At 54.2% G+C, this 24,972-nt stretch overlaps 1 protein-coding gene across 2 annotated transcripts in view; it reads right to left on the reverse strand.

Annotated features, from left to right (window-relative positions):
- Positions 1-22,378, reverse strand: part of LOC139242409 (histone-lysine N-methyltransferase EZH2-like) — a 54,800-nt gene extending 32,422 nt beyond the window's left edge. For both annotated transcript variants that reach the window (XR_011589173.1, XM_070870344.1), the window contains exons 1-9: positions 22,250-22,378; positions 18,276-18,395; positions 17,991-18,111; positions 14,773-14,937; positions 12,423-12,525; positions 11,952-12,115; positions 11,630-11,721; positions 10,525-10,720; positions 9,706-10,271 (exon numbers count right to left, since the gene is read on the reverse strand). Coding sequence is in view for 1 of the 2 variants with exons in the window: in XM_070870344.1 (XP_070726445.1) it covers positions 9,706-10,271; positions 10,525-10,720; positions 11,630-11,721; positions 11,952-12,115; positions 12,423-12,525; positions 14,773-14,937; positions 17,991-18,111; positions 18,276-18,395; positions 22,250-22,375 (1,653 nt within the window). In the remaining variant the exon portion in view is untranslated. The remainder of the gene's footprint in view (positions 1-9,705; positions 10,272-10,524; positions 10,721-11,629; positions 11,722-11,951; positions 12,116-12,422; positions 12,526-14,772; positions 14,938-17,990; positions 18,112-18,275; positions 18,396-22,249) is intronic.
- Between the last annotated feature and the right edge of the window lie 2,594 nt (positions 22,379-24,972).

Consider the following 24,972-nt stretch of genomic DNA (forward strand, 5'->3'; position numbering starts at 1 on the left):
TCCATTAACACTCTCCACCCGATCTCTCAGTAACTAGTCCATTAACACTCTCCACCCGATCTCTCAGTAACTAGTCCATTAACCCTCTCCACCCGACCTCTCACGAACTAGTACGTTAACCCTCTCCCACCCAATCTCTCAGTAACTAGTCCGTTAACACTCTCCCTCCGATCTCTGAGCAACTTGTCCGTTAACCCTCTCCCACCCGATCTCTCAGTAACTAGTCCGTTAACCCTCTCCCTCCGAGCCTCAGTAACTAGTCCGCTAACCCTCTCCACCCGAACCCTCAGTAACTAGTCCGTTAAACTTCTCCACCTCATCTCTCAGTAACTAGTCCGTTAACACTCTCCCACCTGATCTCTCAGTAACTAGCCCGTTAACCCTCTCCACTCGTTCTCTCCGTAACTAGTCCGTTAACACTCTCCGCCCGATCTCTCAGTAACTAGTCCGTTAACACTCTCCACGCGATATCTCAGTAACTAGGCCGTTAACACTCTCCACCCGATCTCTCAGTAACTAACCCGTTAACCCCCTCCACCCGATCTCTCAGTAACTAGTCCGTTAACACTCTCCACCCGATCTCTCAGTAACTAGTCCGTTAACACTCTTCATCCGATCCCTCAGTAACTAGTCCGTTAACACTCTCCACCCGATCTGTCAGTAACTAGTCTGTTCACACTCTCCACCCGATCTCTCAGTAACTAGTCCGTTAACACTCTCCGCCCGATCTCTCAGTAACTAGTCCGTTAACACTCTCCCTCCGATCTCTCAATAACTGGTCCATTAACACTCTCCACCCAATCTCTCAGTAACTAGTCCGCTAACCCTCTCCACCTGATCTCTCAGTAACTAGTCCGTTAATCCCCACCACCCGATCTCTCAGTAACTAGTCCGTTAACACTCTCCACCCGATCTCTCAGTAACTAGTCCGTTAACACTCTCCCTCCGATCTCTCAGTAACTCGTTCGTTAACCCTCTCCACCCAATCTCTCAGTAACTAGTCCATTCACACTCTCCCTCCGATCTCTCACTAACTAGTCCGTTAACACTCTCCCTCCGATCTCTCAGTAACTAGTCCGTTAACACTCTCCCTCCGATCTCTCAGTAACTAGTCCGTTAACACTCTCCCTCCGATCTCTCAGTAACTAGTCCGCTAACACTCTCCCTCCGATCTCTCAGTAACTAGGCCGTTAACCTTCTCCACCCGATCTCTCAGTAACTCGCCCGTTAACACTCTCCCTCCAATATCTCAGTAACTAGCCCGTTAAGACTCTCCCTCCGATCTCTCAGTAACTAGCCCGTTAATCCTCTTCATCCGATCTCTCAGTAACTAGTCCGTTAACACTCTCCACCCGATCTCTCAGTAACTCGTCCGTTAACCCTCTCCACCCGATCTCTCAATGATTAGCCCGTTAACACTCTCCACCCGATCTCTCAGTAACCAGTCCGTTAACCCTCTCAACCCGATCTCTCAGTAACTAGTCCGTTAACACCCTCCATCCGATTTCTCAGCAACTAGTCCGTTAACCCTCTCCACCCGATCTCTCAGCAACTAGTCCGTTAACACTCTCCACCCGATCTCTCAGTAACTAGTCCTTTAACACTCTCCACCCGTTCTCTCAGTAACTAGTCCGCTCACACTCTCCCTCCGATCTCTCAGTAACTAGGCCGTTAACCTTCTCCACCCGATCTCTCAGTAACTAGATGTTAACACTCTCCATCCGATCCCTCAGTAACTAGTCCGTTAACCCTCTCCCTCCAATATCTCAGTAACTAGCCCGTTAAGACTCTCCCTCCGATCTCTCAGTAACTCGTCCGTTAACACTCTCCCTCCGATCTCTCAGCAACTAGTCCGTTAACACTCTCCGCCCAATCTCTCAGTAACTAGTCCGTTGATAGAGAATTCAAACAGGCTGCATTTATATAGGCTGTGAAAATTTACAGACACCAAGTCAGAGATGCTACGTGAGTGGGAGCATGTTGCATTAAGTCATCAATCAACTTGACATATTAGGACCTTTGGGTAGCGAGCCAATTAAAAGGTTAAAAGACTCTTAATTGAGCCAATAAGGTCAAAGAAGGCGAGTTCTTTTCTGTAAATTGATCCACGTATAAGTACAGCCATTTTGACCATGTGGTCTCAGAACGACAAAGACCTGGCTTAAAGCCAAGAGCTTGTTGCTGTCTGCCAAAATAAAGTGACATTAAAACTACAATCGGAGTTCGTATTTCATTGGAAATTAAGAGATCTAACAATTTTGGCGTCACAAACAGGATCGCTGAGGAAAGAAATTGAATTTTGGACATCGGACCTACATACTGAGGTAAGGACTCCTCTTTATAAAAGTCCTCGGTCAAAAGTCTAAATTCGCCTCTCCTTCTACGTGATTCCGAAAACCTCCAGTTTGCGAACCCTCCGGTTGGTAGTCAGCTCGAGGTCCCATAAACTTCGGCGGTGTGTTCGTTAATTAATCACCGACCGATTGATCGGCTAGAAAGCCTACGACTCGAGAGCCCAGTAAAGAAATCCGTATTATGGCAGCAGGAGATAAGAGCAAGCTGTTTGTGCACAGCTGCGACAGAAAAAGCTTGAACTTGAAAAGTCGGAAGCAGAAGTTAAAGATCTTAAAGGTGAAATTAAAGAATGAAAAAAATCATTAGGTCAAGAGACAGTAATACGAAAAGGAAAATGTATCGGTCAATTCCCAGGGTACCCATGTTTGGATAAATTAAAAGCGCAAACCCGAGGACACGACCGAGGAATAGATACGGATTCTGAATCCTCTGACGATACAGGGTCGGAGGATGATGAAGAATTAGGGGTGCGCTTTGCCCCGTTTAAAAAAAGACGAGTTGTAGTCAAATCAGAAGAGACTGCGGATGAGGGCGGAACCATATAAATGAGGAAAAGAGTGTATGCAGAATACTTATTTCATGATCCGGCAGACCCAGAGAAAATTGATAAATGGTCCAAGGAATTGCCCAATCCAAAGAAAGGGGGAGTGAAAACGTGGAACCAATTGGACCGCTTAAGAAATATATATCAACTTCATCCCTGGGACGGAGTGCAAATTTTGACCATAATGGTGCCAAAATCACAAAGGAAGAAAATTGCACGACAAGGTAGAAGAAGCTTTGGGGCAGAATGAGCAAGAATTAGACGCAGGATGGGAGGCAATTAAACACTGGCTGCAAGCCTTCAGCCCAGCTAAGACAGACTGGGGAAAAATTGCAGCCTGCCAACAGAAAGGAACAGAGGAGGTCCTGGAGTATGGCGAGCGGTTTAGATGCACGTGGCTAGAACATTCGGGTATGAATAATACGGATGAGGAAATGGATGAACAAGTGTTTGGACCCCTGAAAGCAGCTTTCGTGGCAGGTCTAAAGCCAGAACTGTCCAAAATGCTTAAGGTAGTGTTACCGGACTGGGAAGGTAGAGGAACTGCCTTTGCAGCATTGGTGGATCGATGCAACCAATTAGATCGGGATATGGGAGCTAAAGTCCGAGCTGTACAGGCTATGGGATGGAAATCCCAGGATTCCGATAAACAGTCATTAGGAAAATTACTCGGAAAATGTCATTATTGTGGGAAAGAAGGTCACTGGGCCAAGACGTGCAGGGCAAAACAGAAAGGTCATGGCTGGGGAAGAGGACGCAGCCAGGGATACAATTCAGCCAACAAACCAGGCTTGTCACAAGATAACGACCTCATAGAAGCATTTAAGCGACTGACAATACAACAACAGAAGGAGTTACTTGGGATAGCAAAAAATGATTAGAGCCCACCCTGGCCCCCCTCCTCGCACTAATACAACAAAGGGGAGATGGGCTATATATAACTGTGAGGGTGGGCGATAAGGATGTGGACTGCCTTTTGGACACAGGGGCGGAATTAACATGTTTATCCCTACAATATGGAGACTTTTTGCCGTTGGATGGTAGGGCACGTACAGCCTACGGAGTTGGGGGCCGTAAAATGGAAATTAAAAGGACAACACCGGTACTTATAGGGCTGGGTCCACATGAACTAACCACACCGGTCTGGATAGGCCCAGTAGATCAACCCCTTTTGGGAATGGACGTTCTAATCCAAATAGATTCATCGTTGCATTTCGAGGATGGTCGCGTGACATGGTCAATTAGAACTTTGAAGAAAGAAGAATTGAAGGAACACCCGATATGGGCTAAAGATAAGAACGATTGTGGCCTACTCCAGATGGAGCCTGCGTCATTTACAGGGACCAAGCCTCCATGTACTAAACAGTATCCCATCAGTCCAATTGTCATCGCGGGAATCTTACCGGTTATTCAGCAATTGGAGAAACAAGGGGTGCTTCTTAAAACGCATAGCTCCTCCAATAGCCCCGTGTGGCCGGTACAGAAATCTAATGAGACTTGGCGTTTGACTGTCGATTATAGGAAAGCTAACCAGTGTATTGATCAAAAAGCTCCTTTGGTCGCAGATCCCTCCACCCTTTTTAATGCCCTCAAACCGGAACATAAATATTTCTCGGTTATAGATGTGGCCAACGGATTTTGGTCGGTGCCTCTGGCACTGGAGGTTCGACAGTGGTTTGCTTTCACAGTCCAAGGACAACAGTATACTTGGACCCGGTTACCGCAGGGTTTCCACAACAGCCCTACGGTATTCCACATGGCTTTACAAAGCCATTTGCGAGAATTACCTCCCCTGTCATCCACAGTCATCCAATATGTAGACGATATCCTGCTAGCTTCAAACACGGAAGAACAGCATGAACAAGATTTACGAGCTTTGCTGGATCACCTTCGGCTGAAAGGACATAAAGCCAGCATCGACAAAGCACAAATATTCCAAGAAGAGGTTGTATACCTGGAACAAAAGATTTCACAAGGAAAGAGAGAACTTACCCAGGATAGAACTGCAGCCATTTGGGCTGCTAAAAAACCCCACCACTATTCAGGAACTAAGGTCTTTTTTGGGATTGTGTAACTTTAACAGAAATTGGATTGACTCCTTCACACACCTTGCTCAGCCATTGAATGATATTTTAAAGGGGAAACGTGCCTCTAAAGAACAGCAAGAGGCCTTCCTGAGTTTGAAAAAGGCTTTGCATTCGGCACAGGCTCTGGGAATCCCCGACAGTGGTAAGCCATTTACCCTGTTTGTCCATGAGAAAGAAGGATATATGACAGCTATATTGACACAAGAACATGGGGATCGGCAAAGACCTATTGGCTATTATTTGGCAAAACTGGATGCGGTAGCCCTCGGATGGGGAAGTTGCCTAAGGGCCATGGAAGCTACATGTCGAGCGGTAATGATCACTGTGGGTTAGTCCTCGACCAAAAGCTGATTGTCAAGTGTCCCCACACTGTACATGCTTTGCTGTCTATGAATAGAATGTCTCAGGTGACGGCAGCTAGATGGACCCGCTGGACAGCAGTTTTGGAAGCTCCTAATCTCCATATCGTCCGGGCCAGCCCGGTTAATCCCGCAACTATGCTCCCGATGTCAGAATCGAGGGAGCAAGAGGGGGGAGAATGTGAAGAGCATGACTGCGTGGAGATTTTAAAAGAAACAGAAGAAGCAGCCTTAGCAGCAGAGGAGCCTCTGCACAACCCAGACCTCATCCTGTTTACAGATGGTTCCTCCTTTGTTGACAATGGTACCAGAAAAGCAGGATGGGCAGTTACAACCTTATATGAGGTAGTGGCAAAAGGATGTTTACCCTCAGGAACGTCAGCACAACAGGCCGAGTTACGGGCCCTGTCAGAAGCATGTCGAATAGCAGAAGGACAGACAGCTAATGTCTACACAGATTCGCGTTATGCTTTTGGAGTCGCTCACGACTTTGGTCTGTTATGGCGGAAAAGGGGATTCCTCACTGCTGCTGGTACACCTATCCGAAATGGAAAAGAAGTCCGAGACTTTCTAGAGACCATACGATTACCTCAGGAAGTGTCCATCCTGAAGTGTAAGTCCCATACCAAGGTAAATACCACAGAAGCACAGGGAAATGCCCTAGGCGACCAGGCAGCTAAAGATGCCGCCTCACAGGGCGTTCCTCCAGAAGAACCAACACAGGTGTGCAGATTGAAAGCACTCAGGACTCTGACACGAGACCTTCAAACAATGCAAGGCGAGTGCGCCCGAGAGGAAAAATGGACATGGATTGAGGCAGGAATTAAGCTATGCGAAGATGGTGTCTGGAGACAAAGAGTTACCGACAAGCCAGTCGCGCCACAAGCGCTTCTGCCTTTTTTAGCCCAACAGATCCACTCGTGGGGACACTTGGCCTCACAACAAATGATGGCACGGTTCCAGAAAAGCTGGTGGGGTCGGGGATTTAAAAAACATGCTCAGCTGGTAACAGACCGCTGTGTGGTCTGCCAGAAAAATAATTCTGGACCCATCACGGTAATGTCCCAACTGAGGCCCCCTGCCCCTGTCGGACCATTCCAGCATCTGCAGGTTGATTATATATCTCTTCCTTCATGCCAAGGATACACTAACATTCTTGTCATGGTCGACAGATTCTCTAGATGGGTAGAAGCTGTCCCAACTAAAAGAGCCACAGCCAATCACACTGCAAAGGTCTTGTGTAAGGATTATATTCCCCGATGGGGAGTCCAGAGTAGCATTGACTCAGATCAGGGAACACATTTCACAGGTGCTGTCTGCCAAGAAGTCAGTAGGTTACTGAACATTACGTGGGATTTACACTGTCCTCATCATCCACAATCATCAGGACAAGTAGAACGAATGAATCGAACTCTGAAACAACAGCTTGCCAAATATCACCAAGAAGGAACAGCATGGCCCCAGGCACTACCAATAGTGCTATGTAGCATTAGGGCAACCCCGAACATAACTACAGGTCTAAGCCCATTTGAAATTATAACAGGAAGACCCATGTCGCTGCCAGGAACTATCGATTTACGGAAAGCTGATGTTCACTTAATGAGTGACACTTTGTTATCATACTGTCAGAACTTAACCAATGCTATTAGTTCTGTTTCCCGACAGGTATTGGCAGCTTGGGGAAATCCACCCGAAGGAGGACACGACATCATCCCGGGAGTCTGGGTGTATGTGAAAAAGTTGCATAAAGAACCTTTGGGTGCCAAGTGGGAGGGACCTTATCAAGTGTTATTGACCACCCAGGCAGCTGTTAAAAGTCCAAGGAAAGAAAGCCTGGATCCAAGCTTTACACGTTAAACGAGCACCCGTAACTGAAGCTGAAATCTAATAAGAACAATTACTTTTTGCCAAAATGTATAAATTTACTGTATTATTGATTGTAGGTATTCTAGGCATAGGCCTACTTCTTACTAGCCGACCCTCTGCACCAAAGGGAAATAGTAGGGTAGCAAGAGAATTACATGTAAATACCTTTTTATATATGTCATACATTTATGCCAAACAAGGTAACATTTCTAGTTGTTGGGTGTGTGCGCATATTCCTATTCACTCAAAGGGAGGGATTCCCTTGAGGCCAGTTCCCTTGAATATCTCGGAAATGGCTGAGTGGATAATTAATCAAAATAAAACAGGCAATGCGTTTCAGGATACGGAAAACTGGGCACGTAAATGGAAGTCAGCAGGTTACAATCTGACTACCTTTGAAGGAGGATACCAACCATGCTACAATAATTCCAAACGGTCCCCATTTTTTGTTATCACTAATACAACGGGAATCGGAAGACCGGGGGAATCGGTCTGTCTGATTAGAAACATCAAAGGAGGCCAAAATATGGGGTATAGTAACTGCTCCCGGAATTATAATATAATCAAGCCACGGAACCGTCCAAACTGGGCCGATGTGGGAATTTTTAATGTAACGGGGATTATGAATAAAACAGATGGAAAAGCCTGGACAGGCCCCGGAGTGTTGCTGACAAAGAAACAGCTAACATTCATTGCCTATAATGGCACCTATTGGGTGTGTGGCCACAAGGCCTACCCTTGGCTGCCCCAGAATTGGATGGGATCCTGCTATTTAGCCGACATTGTGCCTTATATGTATCATATAAAGTCACTGTCAGAACATTTACACGTGCTAAGAGAGCTATCACAGAAACAGAGAGGTTCTTTGCCATTCTGATCCCCAGGTATGGGACTGCCAGACTGGCAAGGGAATCCATTAACATGGCATCCGTTGTGGAACGGGTAGCCAACGATACCTCAGAGGCCCTAATTAAAATCAATGCAGAAATGGTAGCAATCCGCACAGTAGCCCTACAGAATAGACTGGCCCTTGATTACATCCTGGCTGAAAAGGGAGGTGCTTGCACCCTACTCGGAACTGAGTGTTGCACATATATCCCAGATAGCTCAAAAAAAATTACCCACTTAGCGGAGCATATCCAAAAGGAGGTAGAAAAACTTAAGCAACCCCCATCATTCACTTTGTGGAGTGGAGCCACTGAATGGCTAGGTTCAATAGGAACTTCATTGGTGGAAGGTTTAATTCTATTTGTTGTAATTGTTTTACTTTTATATTGTTTGTTTATGTTGATTAAATGTTGTTGCGACCAGGCAGCTGTCGGTGCTGTCCCGCATGTGAGACACCTTGCAGGTCCCAGCAGACCGTCTGTACGTGGCACAGGGGTATGTTATGCTTAAGGGAAGGTTGTTTACTGGTTGAACGAAGATATTGATTTGGAGTAAATTGGAATAAGGTTAATTAACCTACTAAAACCAGACTTCCATTGTGGCCACGATGGAACTCGGGTTGGTGTAAATTTGTGTGGAAGCTACTAGTCCGGACATGTGGCAAAACACATCAACAAATTTTAGAAGGAAACTCTATTAACATGTATGAAATTATTTTGTAGAATGTTTAACCAGTGATACCTGATGTTTTATAATTCAGTTTGTGAAAGAATCAAAGGGGGGATTGATAGAGAATTCAAACAGGTTGCATTTAGACAGGCTGTGAAAATTTACAGACACCAAGTCAGAGATGCTATGTGAGTGGGAGCATGTTGCATTAAGTCATCAATCAACTTGACATTTTAGGACCTTTGGGTAGCGAGCCAATTAAAAGGTTAAAAGACTTAATTGAGCCAATAAGGTCAAAGAAGGCGAGTTCTTTTCTGTAAATTGATCCAGGTATAAGTATAGCCATTTTGACCATGTGGTCTCAGATGGACAAAGACCTGGCTTAAAGCCAAGAGCTTGTTGCTGTCTGCCAAAATAAAGTGACATTAAAACTACAATCGAAGTTCGTATTTCATTGGAAATTAAGAGATCTAACACCGTTAACAGTCTCCACCCGATCTCTCTATAACTAGTCCGTTAACCCTCTCCAACCGATCTCTCAGTAACTAATCCGTTAACCCTCTCCACCCGATCTCTCAGTAACTAGTGTCAACCCTCTCCACCCGATCTCTCAATAACTCGACCGTTAACACTCTCCACCCGATCTCTCAGTAACTAGTCCGTTAACCCTCTCCCTCCGAACCCTCAGTAACTAGCCCGTTAACACTCTCCCTCCAATCTCTCAGTAACTAGTCCGTTAACATTCTCCCTCCAATCTCTCAGTAACTAGCCCGTTAACCCTATCCACCCGATCTCTCAGTAACTAGTCCGTTAACACTCTCCACCCGATCTCTCAGTAACTAGACCATTAGCCCTATCCACCCGATCTCTCAGTAACTAGACCATTAGCCCTATCCACCCGATCTCTCAGTAACTAGACCATTAGCCCTCTCCCTACCTGTCTGCAGCTCTTGGTTTTGATCAGTCTGGCGATGGCGCAGAAGTTGTTGAAGTAGGTGCCGTGCAACACGCGGAAAAGCGATTCCTCGGCACTGATCCAGGTCACAAGCTGTGGGCTCGCACTGTGCTCATCCATCTCAGCACCCTCGCTCTGCCCGGGACCCTCGCTCTGCCCGGGGCCCTCACCCTGCCCGGGGGTCTCGAACTGCCCGGGAGTCTCTGGGATCTCGCCCTGCCCGGGCGCCTCAGTGGTCCCACACTGCCTGGGGTTCCCGCACTGCCCAGGGGTCCCACATTGCCCGGGGTTCTCAGTGGTCCTGCCCTGCCCAGGCATCTCGGGCGTCCCGCCCTGCCCAGGGGCTCCGCCATGCTCGGGGGTCTCTGGGATCTCGCCCTGCCTGGGGGTCTCGCCTTGACCCAGACCCTCGCCCTTCCCCGGATCCACACCCTGCCCGGGGGTCCCTCCCTGCCCGGGGGTCCCGCAGAGATCATCTGTCTCGCACGGTCCAGACTTTGGCTTCAACTTGACGGGCGTCTGGCTGCGGGAACTTCCTTCCGACAAATCTGCAACACAAACAGTGAGCGGGTTATCGGGCTGGAACCGGATCGAGGGGCTCGGACAGAGGGGACGCGGATTTGGACCCTGGGCTGGGGGGGGGGGACACTGTGCAGAGGGTTTGACCCCTCGTTAACCCTAGGGAGGGGTTTGACCCCGGGGGGATTGACCACGGTGAGGGAGGAGGGCTGAGCCCAGTGGGGGGAGGGGAGTGGAGGGTTTGACCCCAGGGGAGGCGTGGGGGAGAGTTTGATGACTTACCTGAGAAGCTCTGGGAGTTTTCGCCGCTACATTCTCGGTCACTGTCGCCGTCTCTGGTCTCGCTGAGCGCGGTGGGAGGGGCACTGGGCTGGGTACAGTTACCGTGCTGGTGCTTTCTGCGCCGCCCTGCATTCCGCTTTGCCCGTGTTTTATTTTGGATGGTGGAGAGAGAGGCGGAAAATTCCTTGGCTCCATCCTGTGCCCGAGAATTGGGATCAAAATCAGGATCAGCATCTGCTGCAACCCCACACTGTAACTTCACCACAATCCACCCCAAACCTCACCCAAACCAGGCCACGTCTCAGCAAACCCAGCAGGAGGGGAGGCTCTGCCCTCCACCCCTCCCCATCCCCTTCCCCTCTCCCCCATCCCCCTGCATTCTCCCCCCATCTCGCTCCCCTCCCCCCTCTCTCTCATTCCCCCTCCCTCCCCCATTCCCCTCCCCATTCCCCCTCTCTCCCCTCCCCCCTCTCTCATTCCCCCCTCCCTCCCCATCCCTTCCCCTCTCCCCCATCTCTCTCCTCTCCTCTTCCCCCCTCTCTATTCTCCCGCTCCCCTCCCCCTCCCCCATCTCCCACCCCACGCCCCTCCCCCCTCTCTCTCTCTCCTCTCCCCTCCCCCCTCTCCGTATCCCACCCCTCCCCTCCCCCTCTCCCCATCCCCCCTCTCTCCCCTCCCCCCTCTCTCCCCTCCTCCCTCTCTCTATCCTGCCCCTCCTCTCTCTCCCTCCCTTCCCCCTATCCTACCCCTCCCCCATCTCTCTAGCCTACCCCTCCCCCCTCCATCCCCCTACTCTCTATCCTACCCCTCCCCCTCACCTCCTCCCTCTCTCTATCCTACCTCTCCCCCTCCCCTCCCCCCTCTCTCATTCCCCCCTCCCCCCTCTTTCCCCCCTCCCCTCTCCCCCGCCCTCTCTCCCCTCCCCCTTGCATCCTCCACCTCCTCTCCCCCCTCCCCCAGTGAATTCCACAGGCGTCCCAGTGCTGATGGACTGAGTCAGGCAGCACATGCGAGTGTGGAGCGATGGGCTCCACCAATCCTGCACATGGACACAGCCCATGGAATGACCTCCCAGCCACTAACACAATACAATGAATGAATTCACCATCAGCATGAAGCAGTCTGTGCCGCACGCTTCAGCTTCCACCGAGATCTCTTTATTTTTCCGCTTGTACATGTTTGGCGTTGCGTGAAAAGCTGCAAAAGTAAAAAAAAACATGTTGGAGCAAATCTCTCACACTGGCAGCTTTCCCCAAGACAGACTCACTTCCCTTCACTTTCCTCGGGCTGGTGTTTGCGCTCTGCAGCATGACCACTGCCACCAATTCCCCGTCCGACGTATACACAGGAGCTGCCCCTGCCCAGCTGGTCAAACTGTACAAACAGTCATTATATAATGCGTTGAAAATGGCCTGATATTTACTTACGGTGCAAGAAACAGTCGTACTTGAAGCAGCGCCTGCAGAACAGGGTGTGGAAGGAGTGCAGCGATTGCTTACGCTGCACAGATTTAGCATTCGGCCCGTCGATGTTCGGAGTGCACTCGGGGGGCAGTGCCGAGGGGTCACAGAGTTCGGTCAGCTCCCAGTACCTGCAAAACAGGAGGAGCAAGTGTCACTGCCCACCGCAGCCCGCTGCCCAACCCGACCCCCCACCCCGCCCCGACCCCTGACTCGACCCGCCCCAACCCCGACATGCCCCCCGACCCCAATCCCGACCCCAACATGCCCCCCGACCCCAATCCCGACCCCCGACTCGATCCTTGCCTTGGAGGGAGTGCAACGAAGGTTCACCAGACCGACTCCTGGGATGAAAGGGCTCTCCTATGAGGAGAAAGGGCGAGGGGAGAGAGGGCGAGGGCGAGGGGGAGGGAAGCGAGGGGGAGGTATCCAACTCACTTCTCTCTCAGGTCCTTCGAAGATCCCCTGTCTGGGAACATCATGGCGATTGCTTTGAAGATCTTGTCAGGTGGAAGCCTCCTGCTCAGCCGCTGCTCAGTCCCTGCAACATCCAGTGAGACCCAGTTAGTCCAACCGGACCCCCGGACTGACCCCCAGACCGACCCCCGGACCCCCAAACACCTGGACCGACCCCCAGACCGACCCCCGGACCCCAGACCGACCACCGGACCCCCAAACCCCTGGACCGACCCCCAGACCGACCTCCGGACCCCAGACCGACCCCCAGACCCCCGGACCCCCAAACCCCTGGACCGACCCCCAGACCGACCTCCGGACCCCAGACCGACCTCCGGACCCCAGACCGACCCACAGACCCCCGGACCCCCAAACCCCTGGACCGACCCCCAGACCGACTTCCAGACCCCAGACCGACCCCCGGACCCCCAAACCCCTGGACCGACCCCCAGACCGACCTCCGGACCCCAGACCGACCCCCAGATCCCAGACCGACCCCCGGAACCCCAAACCCCTGGACCGACCCCCAGACCGACCTCCGGACCCCAGACCGACCTCCAGATCCCAGACCGACCCCCGGAACCCCAAACCCCTGGACCGACCCCCAGACCGACCTCCGGACCCCCAGACTCCCAAACCCCTGGATCAACCCCCAGACCGACCTCCGGACCCCAGACCGACCTCCGGACCCCCAGACTGACCCCCAGACCGACCCCCCGGACAGTGAAACTGATTAAGTGAATCTTAATTTTAATTATTCTGTCACAAGGGGTGGATATTGAGCCCACGCGGGGTGGGAGGGGTTCGGGGGGGATGTTGGGTCGGTGGTGGGGAGGGTGTGGGGTGTCGGGGCTCGGGTCAGGGGTCAGTGGGGGTGGGGTTTGACGCGGCTGTTGCCGTTGCTATGGTGGCAGAAGGTGAGGTGTGCATTCAACTCACGAGACGGACACCTCATTATAATATTTGAATCCCGCTCCCACAGTGCAGTGGTGTGATTTAAATATAATGGGATTGATTCCAGGGCTCAGGAAAGCCGGCAGTGAAATGGAGATGGAAGCGGTGCATTCAGCAGGAAAACGCCCTTTCCAGCCCGGCCTGTAGACAGGAGGGCCGGGGCATTTACCCCCTCCCCCACTGATTGCACTTGCAATCGGCTGACCCCCCCCCCCCCCCCCTACCCCGATCGCCAGGCTTCGTCCTCCCGCCCCTCGAACCCCCCCCGCACTGACCTTTGACCCCACCCCCCCGGCCCCGACCTGCCCTGAGATCGCTGACAATCCCGCTGGTTTTCCCACCAATCTGGCTGCCAGGCAACAAACGGAAGTTGAAGATAATGAGGTGGTGTCATACAACTTGTCAGAACGTCCGTGACCTGAGATTTTCGGGTTGCTCCCTGTAAATATCGGCCATTCTGTTGGTCACAACTCCCTCATCCCGCCGGGCACTCACCCACCCCGCCGGGCACTCACCCACTCACTCACCCGTCGGGCACTCACCCACTCACTCACCCGCCAGGCACTCACCCACTCAACTCACCCACTCACTCACCCCGCCGGGCACTCACTCACCCACTCACCCGCCGGGCACTCACCCACTTATCCACTCACTCACCCACCTGCCGGGCACTCACCCACCTGTCGGGCACTCACTCACTCACCCACCTGCCGGGCACTCACTCACTCACCCACCTGCCGGGCACTCACCCACCTGCCGGGCACTCAGCCACCTGCCGGGCACTCACTCACTCACCCACCTGCCGGGCACTCACCCACTCACTCACCCCGCCGGGCACTCAAACTGTGAGAGCAAGAACAATGGCAACCAGAGCCAGAATCAGGGTCAATAGTCAGACTTGCATTTATATAGTGCCTGTCACAACCTCAGGACATCCCAAAGTGCTTCACAGCCAATGATGTACTTTTGAAGTGTGGTCACTGTTGGAATGTAACGTGGCAGCCAATTTATGCACAGCAAGCTCCCACAAACAGTAATGAGATAAAAGACCAGCTATGTACAAGCCAAGATGCATCGACCCTCCACCGAGCCCCTAACACCCTCACCCCCCACCCTCCGTCCCTCGCAGGAGCCCTCTGTCCAGGTTCAATCAGATCCCCATTATTTTCAGAATATATCACTGTTCCTTCATCGTCACTGGGCCACAATCCTGGAACCCCCTCCATAACAGCACCGTGGGAGCACCTTCACCACACGGACTGCAGCGGTTCAAGGCGGCGGCTCACCACCTCCTTCTCAAGGGCAATAAATGCTGGTCTTGCCACATCCTGTGAATGAATAAAACAAGCCATCAGGAGAGGCCAGTGCCAAGACTCACCATCCTCAATGGTCTGATTACTGGAGTGGGGCTCGACCTGACCCCGTTTAACATTCTGTCTGCTGTTGTTCCGGGTGAGAGCCTGTGGCCAAGCCTCGCGGTCCGACTCCTGACTCAGGGCACCGACAAGCGCAGTGAAGATCTCATCATTGATAAAACCACACTCTGTAAAACATAGAGGCGTTAATCCCATCTGAGCAGCCAATATAGGCACACCTGCCATCTGGTGCTGAGAACTCCACATCTGGCGGCCCTGGGAACATCTGGTAATAAGTTGCTAGAAAGCACGGCAACAGCAAGGGAATCACATTAACAGAATTCCGGCAGTTCTGTTAGTGACTGAGTGGGAATTCAGGCCAAATCTTTCCCCCAGAGACCGATTGTCAATAATCGTCCACTATTACATGTCCAGGTTCCTTGTCCATCTCTTTCTCACCGCCCCCGTCTCTCTCTCTCTGTCTGTGTCTCTCACCCCGTCTCTCTCTCTCTCTCTCTGTTCCTCTCTCTCTCTCTCGCTCACTGCTTAATATCTGCAGATACAATAATCAGCAACTAACATTCAGTACCATCCGATGTGGCTGCACAAGTCAGGGAGTTTTGTCACTGAGCCCTCTGGCCACACACGCCGCGATATGGGTGCAGCAAGTTATGGCCGAGACACTCCAACAGTCACGGACCACCTCCCCATCTCTCGATGAGATAACCTGAAACGCAGGAATAGCTTGTTGTGGCATGATCTTGGGATGTGTGCAACGTGTTGCGGGTGAGGTAACTAGTATGTGGACTGAAGACTGGGTCTCCGACACACTGACAACATCACGACATGGAATGGTGACTGAGACTTGGGCGAGTGGGAACCTGTATCACTGCGGATTCAAACCCATTTATCAAGGCACTGACACTAACTGACTTTTTACATATAAACGAATGACACCATCAGGATAAACATACAGACACCAACCGCAGGGATTGAAATTAAAGTAGAGACACATTGATTTTGGAATTCCAAAATTCAGGATTGGACTCCCTTGAGTGAACACGGAGATTGGGATCGTTGAGGGCGGAGAAATACTGCGTAGCGGGAATTATCCAGAGGAGAGCTGGTGGATCTTCCGAGTCCAGAGGATGATTTCTTGAGAATATGTCAGTATTTTGCGAGAGGGTTTCTGGTTTCACTGCTGCTTTCTGCACGATGTTTATGATTTTTTTTGTCTGTTTCACAATGTGTGATATTAATGAAACAAAACTTCGACTGGGAAAAGCAAATGGGTGAGAGAGGGATGTTACGGTAACAAGGAACTTCATCCTCGGGACCCCACCAAAAGGGGAAAGGGGGAAATTGCGCAACCTTTGGGGAGACGCAATGTACACACGGGGGTGGGGGCAGAGAGCAGGAGGTGCAACCCCAGTGAGGATTGGGAATAAAACCTGGTGACGACGATGTCACTGCAATCCCCTGAAACAGGCTCCTGTGTTTCTGAGGCTGCAATCATACTCACGGGAACGTTTGATGCAACAGTGTAATGCTGCCATTGAAGAGGAGATATCCACCTGGGGCCTGGCGAGTGGTGGGAGTTTGTCTATAATATCGAACAGTACCTCTCAGCAAGAATCAGCTCTATTTATTAATTATTATTATCACCGTAACACTTTTTATTCTCATCTGTATCATTCAAAGCACCTTGTGGATCTGAGCGTCTCTGAACTTGATATTCATTAATGAATTACCTGCAGTGATGGCAGTCAGTTCGGGGGGCGATGAGATTGTGATTGGGCCTCTCAATATCTGGGCACAGCTCTTTACCCAGGGGTTTCATTTCACTCCAGTTTAGGACTGGTTAATGCTGCTCGGAGCTGAGCTGCCTGCACATAAAGTATCATTGCGGGTTAGATGTAGACTATCGGATCAGCCTGGATTCCTGTGGTTCAGAGGCTGCATTACAGGGTAACCAATCCACGGTTAACGGCCTGTCCTGGAGCAAGGGCAATTTCGAGCTCCTAGCAAGCTGCTACACTGAAGGCGAGTGTAGGGTGTGACCCTTCTGTGACCTTTCTCTCAGCAACGAACAACAGCATCACAGATTCTGAGGGGGATTGACAGGGTAGGTACAGGGAGGATGTTTCCCCGGGCTGGAGAGTCTAGAACCAGGGGTCACAGTCTCAGGATAAGGGGTCGGCCATTTAGGATGGAGATGAGGAGAAATGTCTTCACTCAGAGGGTGGTGAATCTTTGGAACTCTCTGCCCCAGAGGGCTGTGGATGCTGAGTCTCTGAATATATTCAAGGCTGAGGTCAATAGATTTTTGGGCACTAAGGGAATCAAGGGATATGGGGATTGGGGATATGGGATATGGGGATCGGGGATATGGGGATCGGGGATATGAATGGCTCGAGGGATCGGATGGTTCCTATTTATGTTCTTATGATTGTCTCTCACTTACTGCATCACCATGTTTATCATTACATAAGAACATAAGAAATAGGAGCAGGAGTCGGCCATTCGGCCCCTCGAGCCTGCTCCACCATTCAATAAGATCGTGACTGATCTGATCATGGACTCAGCTCCACTTCCCTGCCCGCTCCCCATAACTCTTGACTCTCCTGTAGCTCAACAATCTGTCTACCTCTGCCATGAATGTATTCAATGGCTCAGCCTCCACAGCTCTCTGGGGCAGAGAATTCCAAAGATTCACGACCCTCTGAGAGAAGAAATTCCTCCTCATCTCCGTCTTAAATGGGTGACCCCTTATTCTGAAACTATGCCCCCTAGTTCTAGACTCACCCACGAGGGGAAACATCCTCTCTGCATCTACCCTGTTAAGCCCCCTCAGAATCTTATACGTTTCAATTAGATCGCCTCTCATTCTTCTACACTCCAATGAGTATAGGCCCAACTTGCTCAACCTTTCTTCATACAACAACCCCTTCATCTCAGGAATGAATGACTGTGCTGACATCACTGATGGTATCAGAGACAAGCATGAGGGGCAAGCACCCCAACTGTGTAAGAGGTATTTCTCCCTTGCACTGCTCACAGCACTGGTCCTCCCTCACTCTGTGCCCGTCTCCCCCTGTGTGAGGCAACTGTGGTGAGCTGGAGCCCAGAACCAGCCTCCTACAGGAAGCAATATGCAAAACACGGGGGTGCTGATTAACAAAAATAGATTTGGTGGTCCGTACTGCAAGGCTGGCGACAGTACAGACACACAGTAACTTACCTCTGTCTCCATGCACTTTCCCATCATAGTTATTGATCAGCTCTTCTATAAACACGCCATCCTGCTCCAGGACCTCGTCTCCCATATACGGGATATTGTGCAAGACAGTCTCATCTTCCACCTGCACAGTAACACGCACCAGTTAGTGAGGAACCACGAGTCCGACACAGAATGGTGCCAATCCCTGTAAACACCACCCTGCCGACACCCAAACACGGCATCCCATCTCAGTCATTCACTCATGTAGCACCATCCATCTGATCAGTGGGCAGCGTGATTACATACCATGAAATTCTGCTGGAGTGGAGACCAGGAATACATAACCGGGCTCATGGCTACTGGGCTCAGCATCTTCTGTGTGACCGCCTGACTCTTGAAGCCCAGGAATAAACTCTCGACCATGCACTGCAATGAAGAAAAGCAGCAGTGAGGTCAAGTGAAGAGAACTGAGGCCGAGCACAACGAGAGTGCCGAGTAAAGGCCAGCCCTCCAACAGCATCAACAGCTCCAGCCACCCCACCGGCTGCTTTACTAACCCACGAAGTGTGTTGTAGGATGATGGTGTGTGTGTGTGTGTGTGTGCGCGCATGTCTGTGAGTGTGCGTGCGTGCGTGCGAGCGAGTGTGCACACGTGCAGGTCAGTGAACGTGAGCGCGTGTACAAGTCAGTGAGCGCGAGCGCGTGTGCATGTGTGAGTGTGCATGCGTGCCTGAGTGCACACCTGTGTGCGCGTGTCTGTGAGCGAGTCTGAGTACACGCCTGTGTGCGAGTGTGTGCACAGCTTGTGCGTGTGAGTGCCTGAGTGTGTGTCTGCGTGTGAACTCCTGTCTGAGGCTGTGCCAGACTGTTCGCAACCTGGGTGTCATATTTGATCCTGAAATGAGTTTTCAACCACATATCCGCAGCATAACTAAAACCGCCTACTTCCACCTCCGTAACATCGCCCGTCTCCACCCCTGCCTCAGCTCATCCGCTGCTGAAACCCTCATCCATGCCTTTGTTACCTCGAGACTTAACTATTCCAACGCGCTCCTGACTCCCACATTCTATCAGACGTAAACTAGAGGTGATCCAAAACTCAGCTGCCCCCGTGTCCTAACTTGCACCAAGTCCCGCTCACCCATCACCCCCTGTGCTCGCTGACCTACATTGGTTTCCGATTAAGCAACGCCTCGATTTCAAAATTCTCATCCTTATTTTCAAATCCCTCCATGGCCTCGCCCCTCCCTATCTCTGTAATCTCCTCCAGCCCCACAACCCTCCGAGATGTCTGCGCTCCTCTAATTCTGCCCTCTTGACCATCCCTGATTATAATCGCTCCACCATTGGTGGCCGTGCCTTCTGTTGCCTGGGCCCCAAGCTCTGGAACTCCCGCCCCAAACCTCTCCACCTCTCCACCTCTCTTTCCTCCTTCAAGACCGACCTCTTTGACCAAGCTTTTGGTCACCTGCCCTAATTTCTACTGAGGTGGCTCGCTGTCAAAATTTTTATCTAGTAATTCTCCTGTGAAGTGCCTTGGGACATTTCACTACGTTAAAGGCTCTATATAAATACAGGTTGTTGTTGTTGTTGAATGCACGTGAGTTTGTGTGTTAGTGTGCGTGAGCGCGTGTGTGCGAGTGTGTGTGAACAGGGGGCTACAGCAGTTACAGATGCCCTGCTGGTGCAGATAGTTGTGTTGAGGGCAGTGACTGGCCGTGAGAGGCACAATGGAAGCTGCCATGTTGTTGTGTTGTGACTGGCACCGGGTCAGGGAGATTTGGCGGAGTTTTTAGCCGGTGATCCTATCCTGCAAGCTTGCCACATTGGCAGTGATGTGACTGAGGGCTGGAGTGCCAGTGCTGTCTCACACTAGCCTTTACCCTCTGACCATCAGGTGTACGCCCAGCTCCCACTCCCATTGTGTGACCGTACAGTCTCCCCACCAGTGATTCCGCTCGAGGCAGCATGTGTGGGCAGGCCACGAGAGGACCTCCACGGTCTGTCGAGCAGCCTTGGCAAAGGCCGATAGTGGACTGACACGTCCCTTCAATCTCTCTCTCTCTATTCTTACAGCCCGATCCAAATGTACTGAGATGCCCACAGTCGACGGGATAATGCCGGGTGGCAGGTTTCCAGGCGGCTGTCCGTGTCGGAGAGGACGTAGGATCGATGTAGTGCCGTGCAGGCGCGAATTTCCCCCTTTCCCAATCGCTCCTGTTCACTTCCTCTTCCTGTTCGCAATCGATCTGATCGGTTTCTTTAATCTCAGCAGTCTCCCCTGAAGCCTCCCCACAGTGCCCCCGGTACCCCCCCACCGTGCCCCCTGTACCCCCACCCCTACAGTGCCCCCTGTACCCCCAGTGTCCCCTGAAGCCCCCCCCCACCCACAGTGCCCCCTGTACCCCCCCACAGTTCCACCTGTACCCCCCCACAGTGCCCCCTGAAGCCACACCCCCACACAGTGCCCCTTGTAACCCCCACAGTGCCCCTGTACACCCCATAGTGCCCCCTGTACCCTCCACAGTGCCCCCTGAACCCCCACACACACAGTGCCCCCTGAAGCCCCCTCAGTGTCCCCTATACCCCCCGCAGTGTCCCCTGTACCCCCCCCCAGTGTCCCCTGTACCCCCCATAGTGCCCCCTGAACCCCACACACACAGTGCCCCCTGAACCCCCCCCACACAGTGCCCCATGAACCCCCCCACACACACTGTGCTCCCTGTAACCCCCCCCCACACACAGTGCCCCCTGTAACCCCCCACCACAGTGCCCCCTGAACACCCCCACACAGTGCCCCCTGTACCCCCCAACACACACAGTGCCCCCTGTACCCCACACACAGTGCCCCCTGAACCCCTCCACACAGTGCCCCCTGAACCCCCACACACAGTGCGCCCTAAACCCCCACACACAGTGCGCCCTAAACCCCCACACACAGAGCCCCCTGAACCCCCCACACACAGTGCCCCCTGAACCCCCCCACACACAGTGCGCCCTAAACCCCCACACACACAGTGTCCCCTGTAACCCCCCACCACCACACAGTGCCCCCTGAACCCCCCCACACACAGTGCCCCCTGAACCCCCCCCACACACAGTGCCCCCTGAACCCCTCCACACAGTGCCCCCTGAACCCCCCCACACACAGTGCCCCCTGAACCCCTCCACACAGTGCCCCCTGAACCCCCCCACACACAGTGCCCCCTGAACCCCCCCACACACAGTGCCCCCTGAACCCCTCCACACAGTGCCCCCTGAACCCCCACACACAGTGCGCCCTAAACCCCCACACACAGTGCGCCCTAAACCCCCACACACAGTGCCCCCTGAACCCCCCACACACAGTGCCCCCTGAACCCCCCCACACACAGTGCGCCCTAAACCCCCACACACACAGTGCCCCCTGTAACCCCCCCCACCACACAGTGCCCCCTGAACCCCCCCACACACAGTGCCCCCTGAACCCCCCCCCACACACAGTGCGCCCTGAACCCCCCCCAACACACAGTGCCCCCTGAACCCCCCGCCACCACCACACAGTGCCCCCTGAACCCCCCACACACAGTGCCCCCTGAACCCCCCCACCACAGTGCACCCTGAACCCCACCCACCACCACACAGTGCCCCCTGAACCCCCCCACACACAGTGCCCCCTGAACCCCCCCACACACAGTGCCCCCTGTAACCCCCCACCACAGTGCCCCCTGTAACCCCCCCACCACAGTGCCCCCTGTACCCCCCCACACAGTGCCCCCTGTACCCCCCCACACAGTGCCCCCTGTACCCCCCACACACAGTGCCCCCTGAACCCCCCCACACACAGTGCGCCCTGAACCCCCCCCCCACCACACAGTGCCCCCGAACCCCCCACCACACAGTGCCACCTGAACCCCCACACACAGTGCCCCCTGAACCCCCCACACACAGTGCCCCCTGAACCCCCCACAGTGCCCCCTGTAACCCCCCCCACAGTGCCCCCTGTACCCCCCAAAGCAGTGCCTACCCCTGTACCCCCCACCCCCACACAGTGCCTCCTGTACCGCCCCACACACACACAGTGCCCCCTGTACCCCCCCCAGACAGTGCCCCCTGAAGCCCCCACCCCCACGCAGTGTCCCCTGTACCCCCCCCCCCCCACACACAGTGCTCCCTGTACCCCCCCCCACACACAGTGCCCCCTGAAGCCCCCCCCCCCCCCCCGCCTGTGCCCCCTGGAGGATGCCCCCCCCACATCCCCGGCGTACTGATGGACAGAGGTACTCCAATCGAGACTCTACCTTGCGTTTCCCACAGCCAGCTGCTCCCGATGTGGTTACATTCATGGGTTGGATCCTCAGCTTTCTCCAATCCTCGTTGAGAATTACAGTTCGGTTCCTGATTTTGCCGCGGTTACAGATAAACATTTCCTTCACACAGAAAGGAAAAGGCAGCGGGTTAAAGGAGCTGAGAGAGAGATGTTCAGCGTCTAATGTTGGAAAGTGTGAGGTTATGCACTTTGGCAGAAAAAAATCAAAGAGCAAGTTATTATTTAAATGGAGAAAGATTGCAAAGTGCTGCAGTACAGCAGGACCTGGGGGTATTTGTGCATGAAACACAAAAGGTTAGTATGCAGGTACAGCAAGTGATCAGGAAAACCAATGGTATCTTGGCCTTTATTGCAAACGGGATGGAGTATAAAAGCAGGGAAGTCTTGCTACAGTTATACAGGGTATTGGTGAGGCCACACCTGGAATACTGCGTGCAGTTTTGGTTTCCATATTTACAAAAGGATATACTTGTTTTGGAGGCAGTTCAGAGAAGGTTCACTAGGTTGATTCCGGAGATGAGGGGTTTGACTTATGAGGAACAGTTGAGTAGGTTGGGCCTCTACTCATTGGAATTCAGAAGAATGAGAGGTGATCTTATCGAAACGATTAAGATTATGAGGGGGATGCAGAGAGGATGTTTCCACTGAAAGGGCCCAAGTTTCGGACCGTGCCTAAAACGGCGCAGCCCGGACCTGGACGCTCGTTGCTCCCTGCAGGTCCTCTGGCCCTCGGCGCGGCACAGCATGAGCTGTGGGGGGCGGAGCCTGGTCCTTGCGCTGAAAACAGTGCCGGGATCTCTGCACAGGCACGCTACAGTGGGCGCGCATGTGCAGTAGCTCCAGGCGCCCAAAACTGTGGGAGGGGCCCGAAGCACGCAGCCCCTAGCCCTGGCCGAATGGCCTCACTGGGGCTGAGTGGATAAGACTCCTCCCACCCGACCCGACTTGACTCCGCCCCCACCCCCCAAGCAACCCGACCTCCGCTCCCCCCCTGGCGACCCGACCCGATCTCCGCACTCCCCCCCACCCCCCCCCGACCTCTGCTCCCCCCCGCCCCTTGGCGACCCGACCACCGCATCCCCCGACCCGACCTCCGCTCCCCCCCCCGCAAACCCGACCTCCGCTCTCCACCCCCCCCACCCCCGACCTCCGCGACTCTCTCCCCCCCCCGACCTCCGCGACTCTCTCCCCCCCGACCTCCGCGACTCTCTCCCCCCCGACCTCCGCGACTCTCTCCCCCCCGACCTCCGCTACTCTCCCCCCCCCCGACCTCCGTGACTCTCTCCCCCCCGACCTCCGTGACTCTCCCCCCCCCCGACCTCCGCGACTCTGTCTCCCCCCCCCGACCTCCGCGACTCTCTTCCCCCCCCGACCTCCGCGACTCTCTCCCCCCCGACCTCCGCGACTCTCTCCCCCCCGACCTCCGTGACTCTCTCCCCCCCGACCTCCGTGACTCTCTCCCCCCCGACCTCCGCTACTCTCCCCCCCCCCGACCTCCGCGACTCTCTCCCCCCCGACCTCCGTGACTCTCTCCCCCCCGACCTCCGCTACTCTCCCCCCCCCCGACCTCCGCGACTCTCTCGCCCCCGACCTCCGTGACTCTCTCCCCCCCGACCTCCGCTACTCTCCCCCCCCCCGACCTCCGCGACTCTCTCCCCCCCGACCTCCGTGACTCTCTCCCCCCCGACCTCCGCTACTCTCCCCCCCCCCGACCTCCGCGACTCTCTCCCCCCCGACCTCCGTGACTCTCTCCCCCCCGACCTCCGCGACTCTCTCCCCCCCGACCTCCGTGACTCTCTCCCCCCCGACCTCCGCTACTCTCCCCCCCCCCGACCTCCGTGACTCTCTCCCCCCCGACCTCCGTGACTCTCCCCCCCCCCGACCTCCGCGACTCTCCCCCCCCCGACCTCCGCGACTCTCCCCCCCGACCTCCGCGACTCTCCCCCCCCCGACCTCCGTGACTCTCTCGCCCCCGACCTCCGCGACTCTCTTCCCCCCCCGACCTCCGCGACTCTCTCCCCCCCGACCTCCGCGACTCTCTCCCCCCCGACCTCCGTGACTCTCTCCCCCCCGACCTCCGCTACTCTCCCCCCCCCCGACCTCCACGACTCTCTCCCCCCCGACCTCCGTGACTCTCTCCCCCCCGACCTCCGCTACTCTCCCCCCCCCCGACCTCCGCGACTCTCTCGCCCCCGACCTCCGTGACTCTCTCCCCCCCCGACCTCCGTGACTCTCTCTCCCCCCCGACCTCCACGACTCTCTCGCCCCCGACCTCCGTGACTCTCTCCCCCCCCGACCTCCGCGACTCTCTCCCCCCCGACCTCCGCGACTCTCTCGCCCCCGACCTCCGCGACTCTCTCCCCCCCGACCTCCGCGACTCTCTTCCCCCCACCCCCGACCTCCGCGACTCTCTTCCCCCCGACCTCCGTGACTCTCTCTCCCCCCGACCTCCGCGACTCTCCCCCCCCGACCTCCGCGACTCTCTCCCCCCCGACCTCCGCGACTCTCTTCCCCCCACCCCCGACCTCCGCGACTCTCTTCCCCCCGACCTCCGTGACTCTCTCCCCCCCCGACCTCCGCGACTCTCCCCCCCCGACCTCCGCGACTCTCTTCCCCCCCGACCTCCGTGACTCTCTCGCCCCCGACCTCCGCGACTCTCTCTCTCCCCCCCGACCTCCGCGACTCTCTCTCCCC

The sequence above is a fragment of the Pristiophorus japonicus genome, unplaced genomic scaffold, assembly GCF_044704955.1.
Source record: "Pristiophorus japonicus isolate sPriJap1 unplaced genomic scaffold, sPriJap1.hap1 HAP1_SCAFFOLD_1322, whole genome shotgun sequence".
Lineage (NCBI taxonomy): Eukaryota > Metazoa > Chordata > Chondrichthyes > Pristiophoridae > Pristiophorus > Pristiophorus japonicus.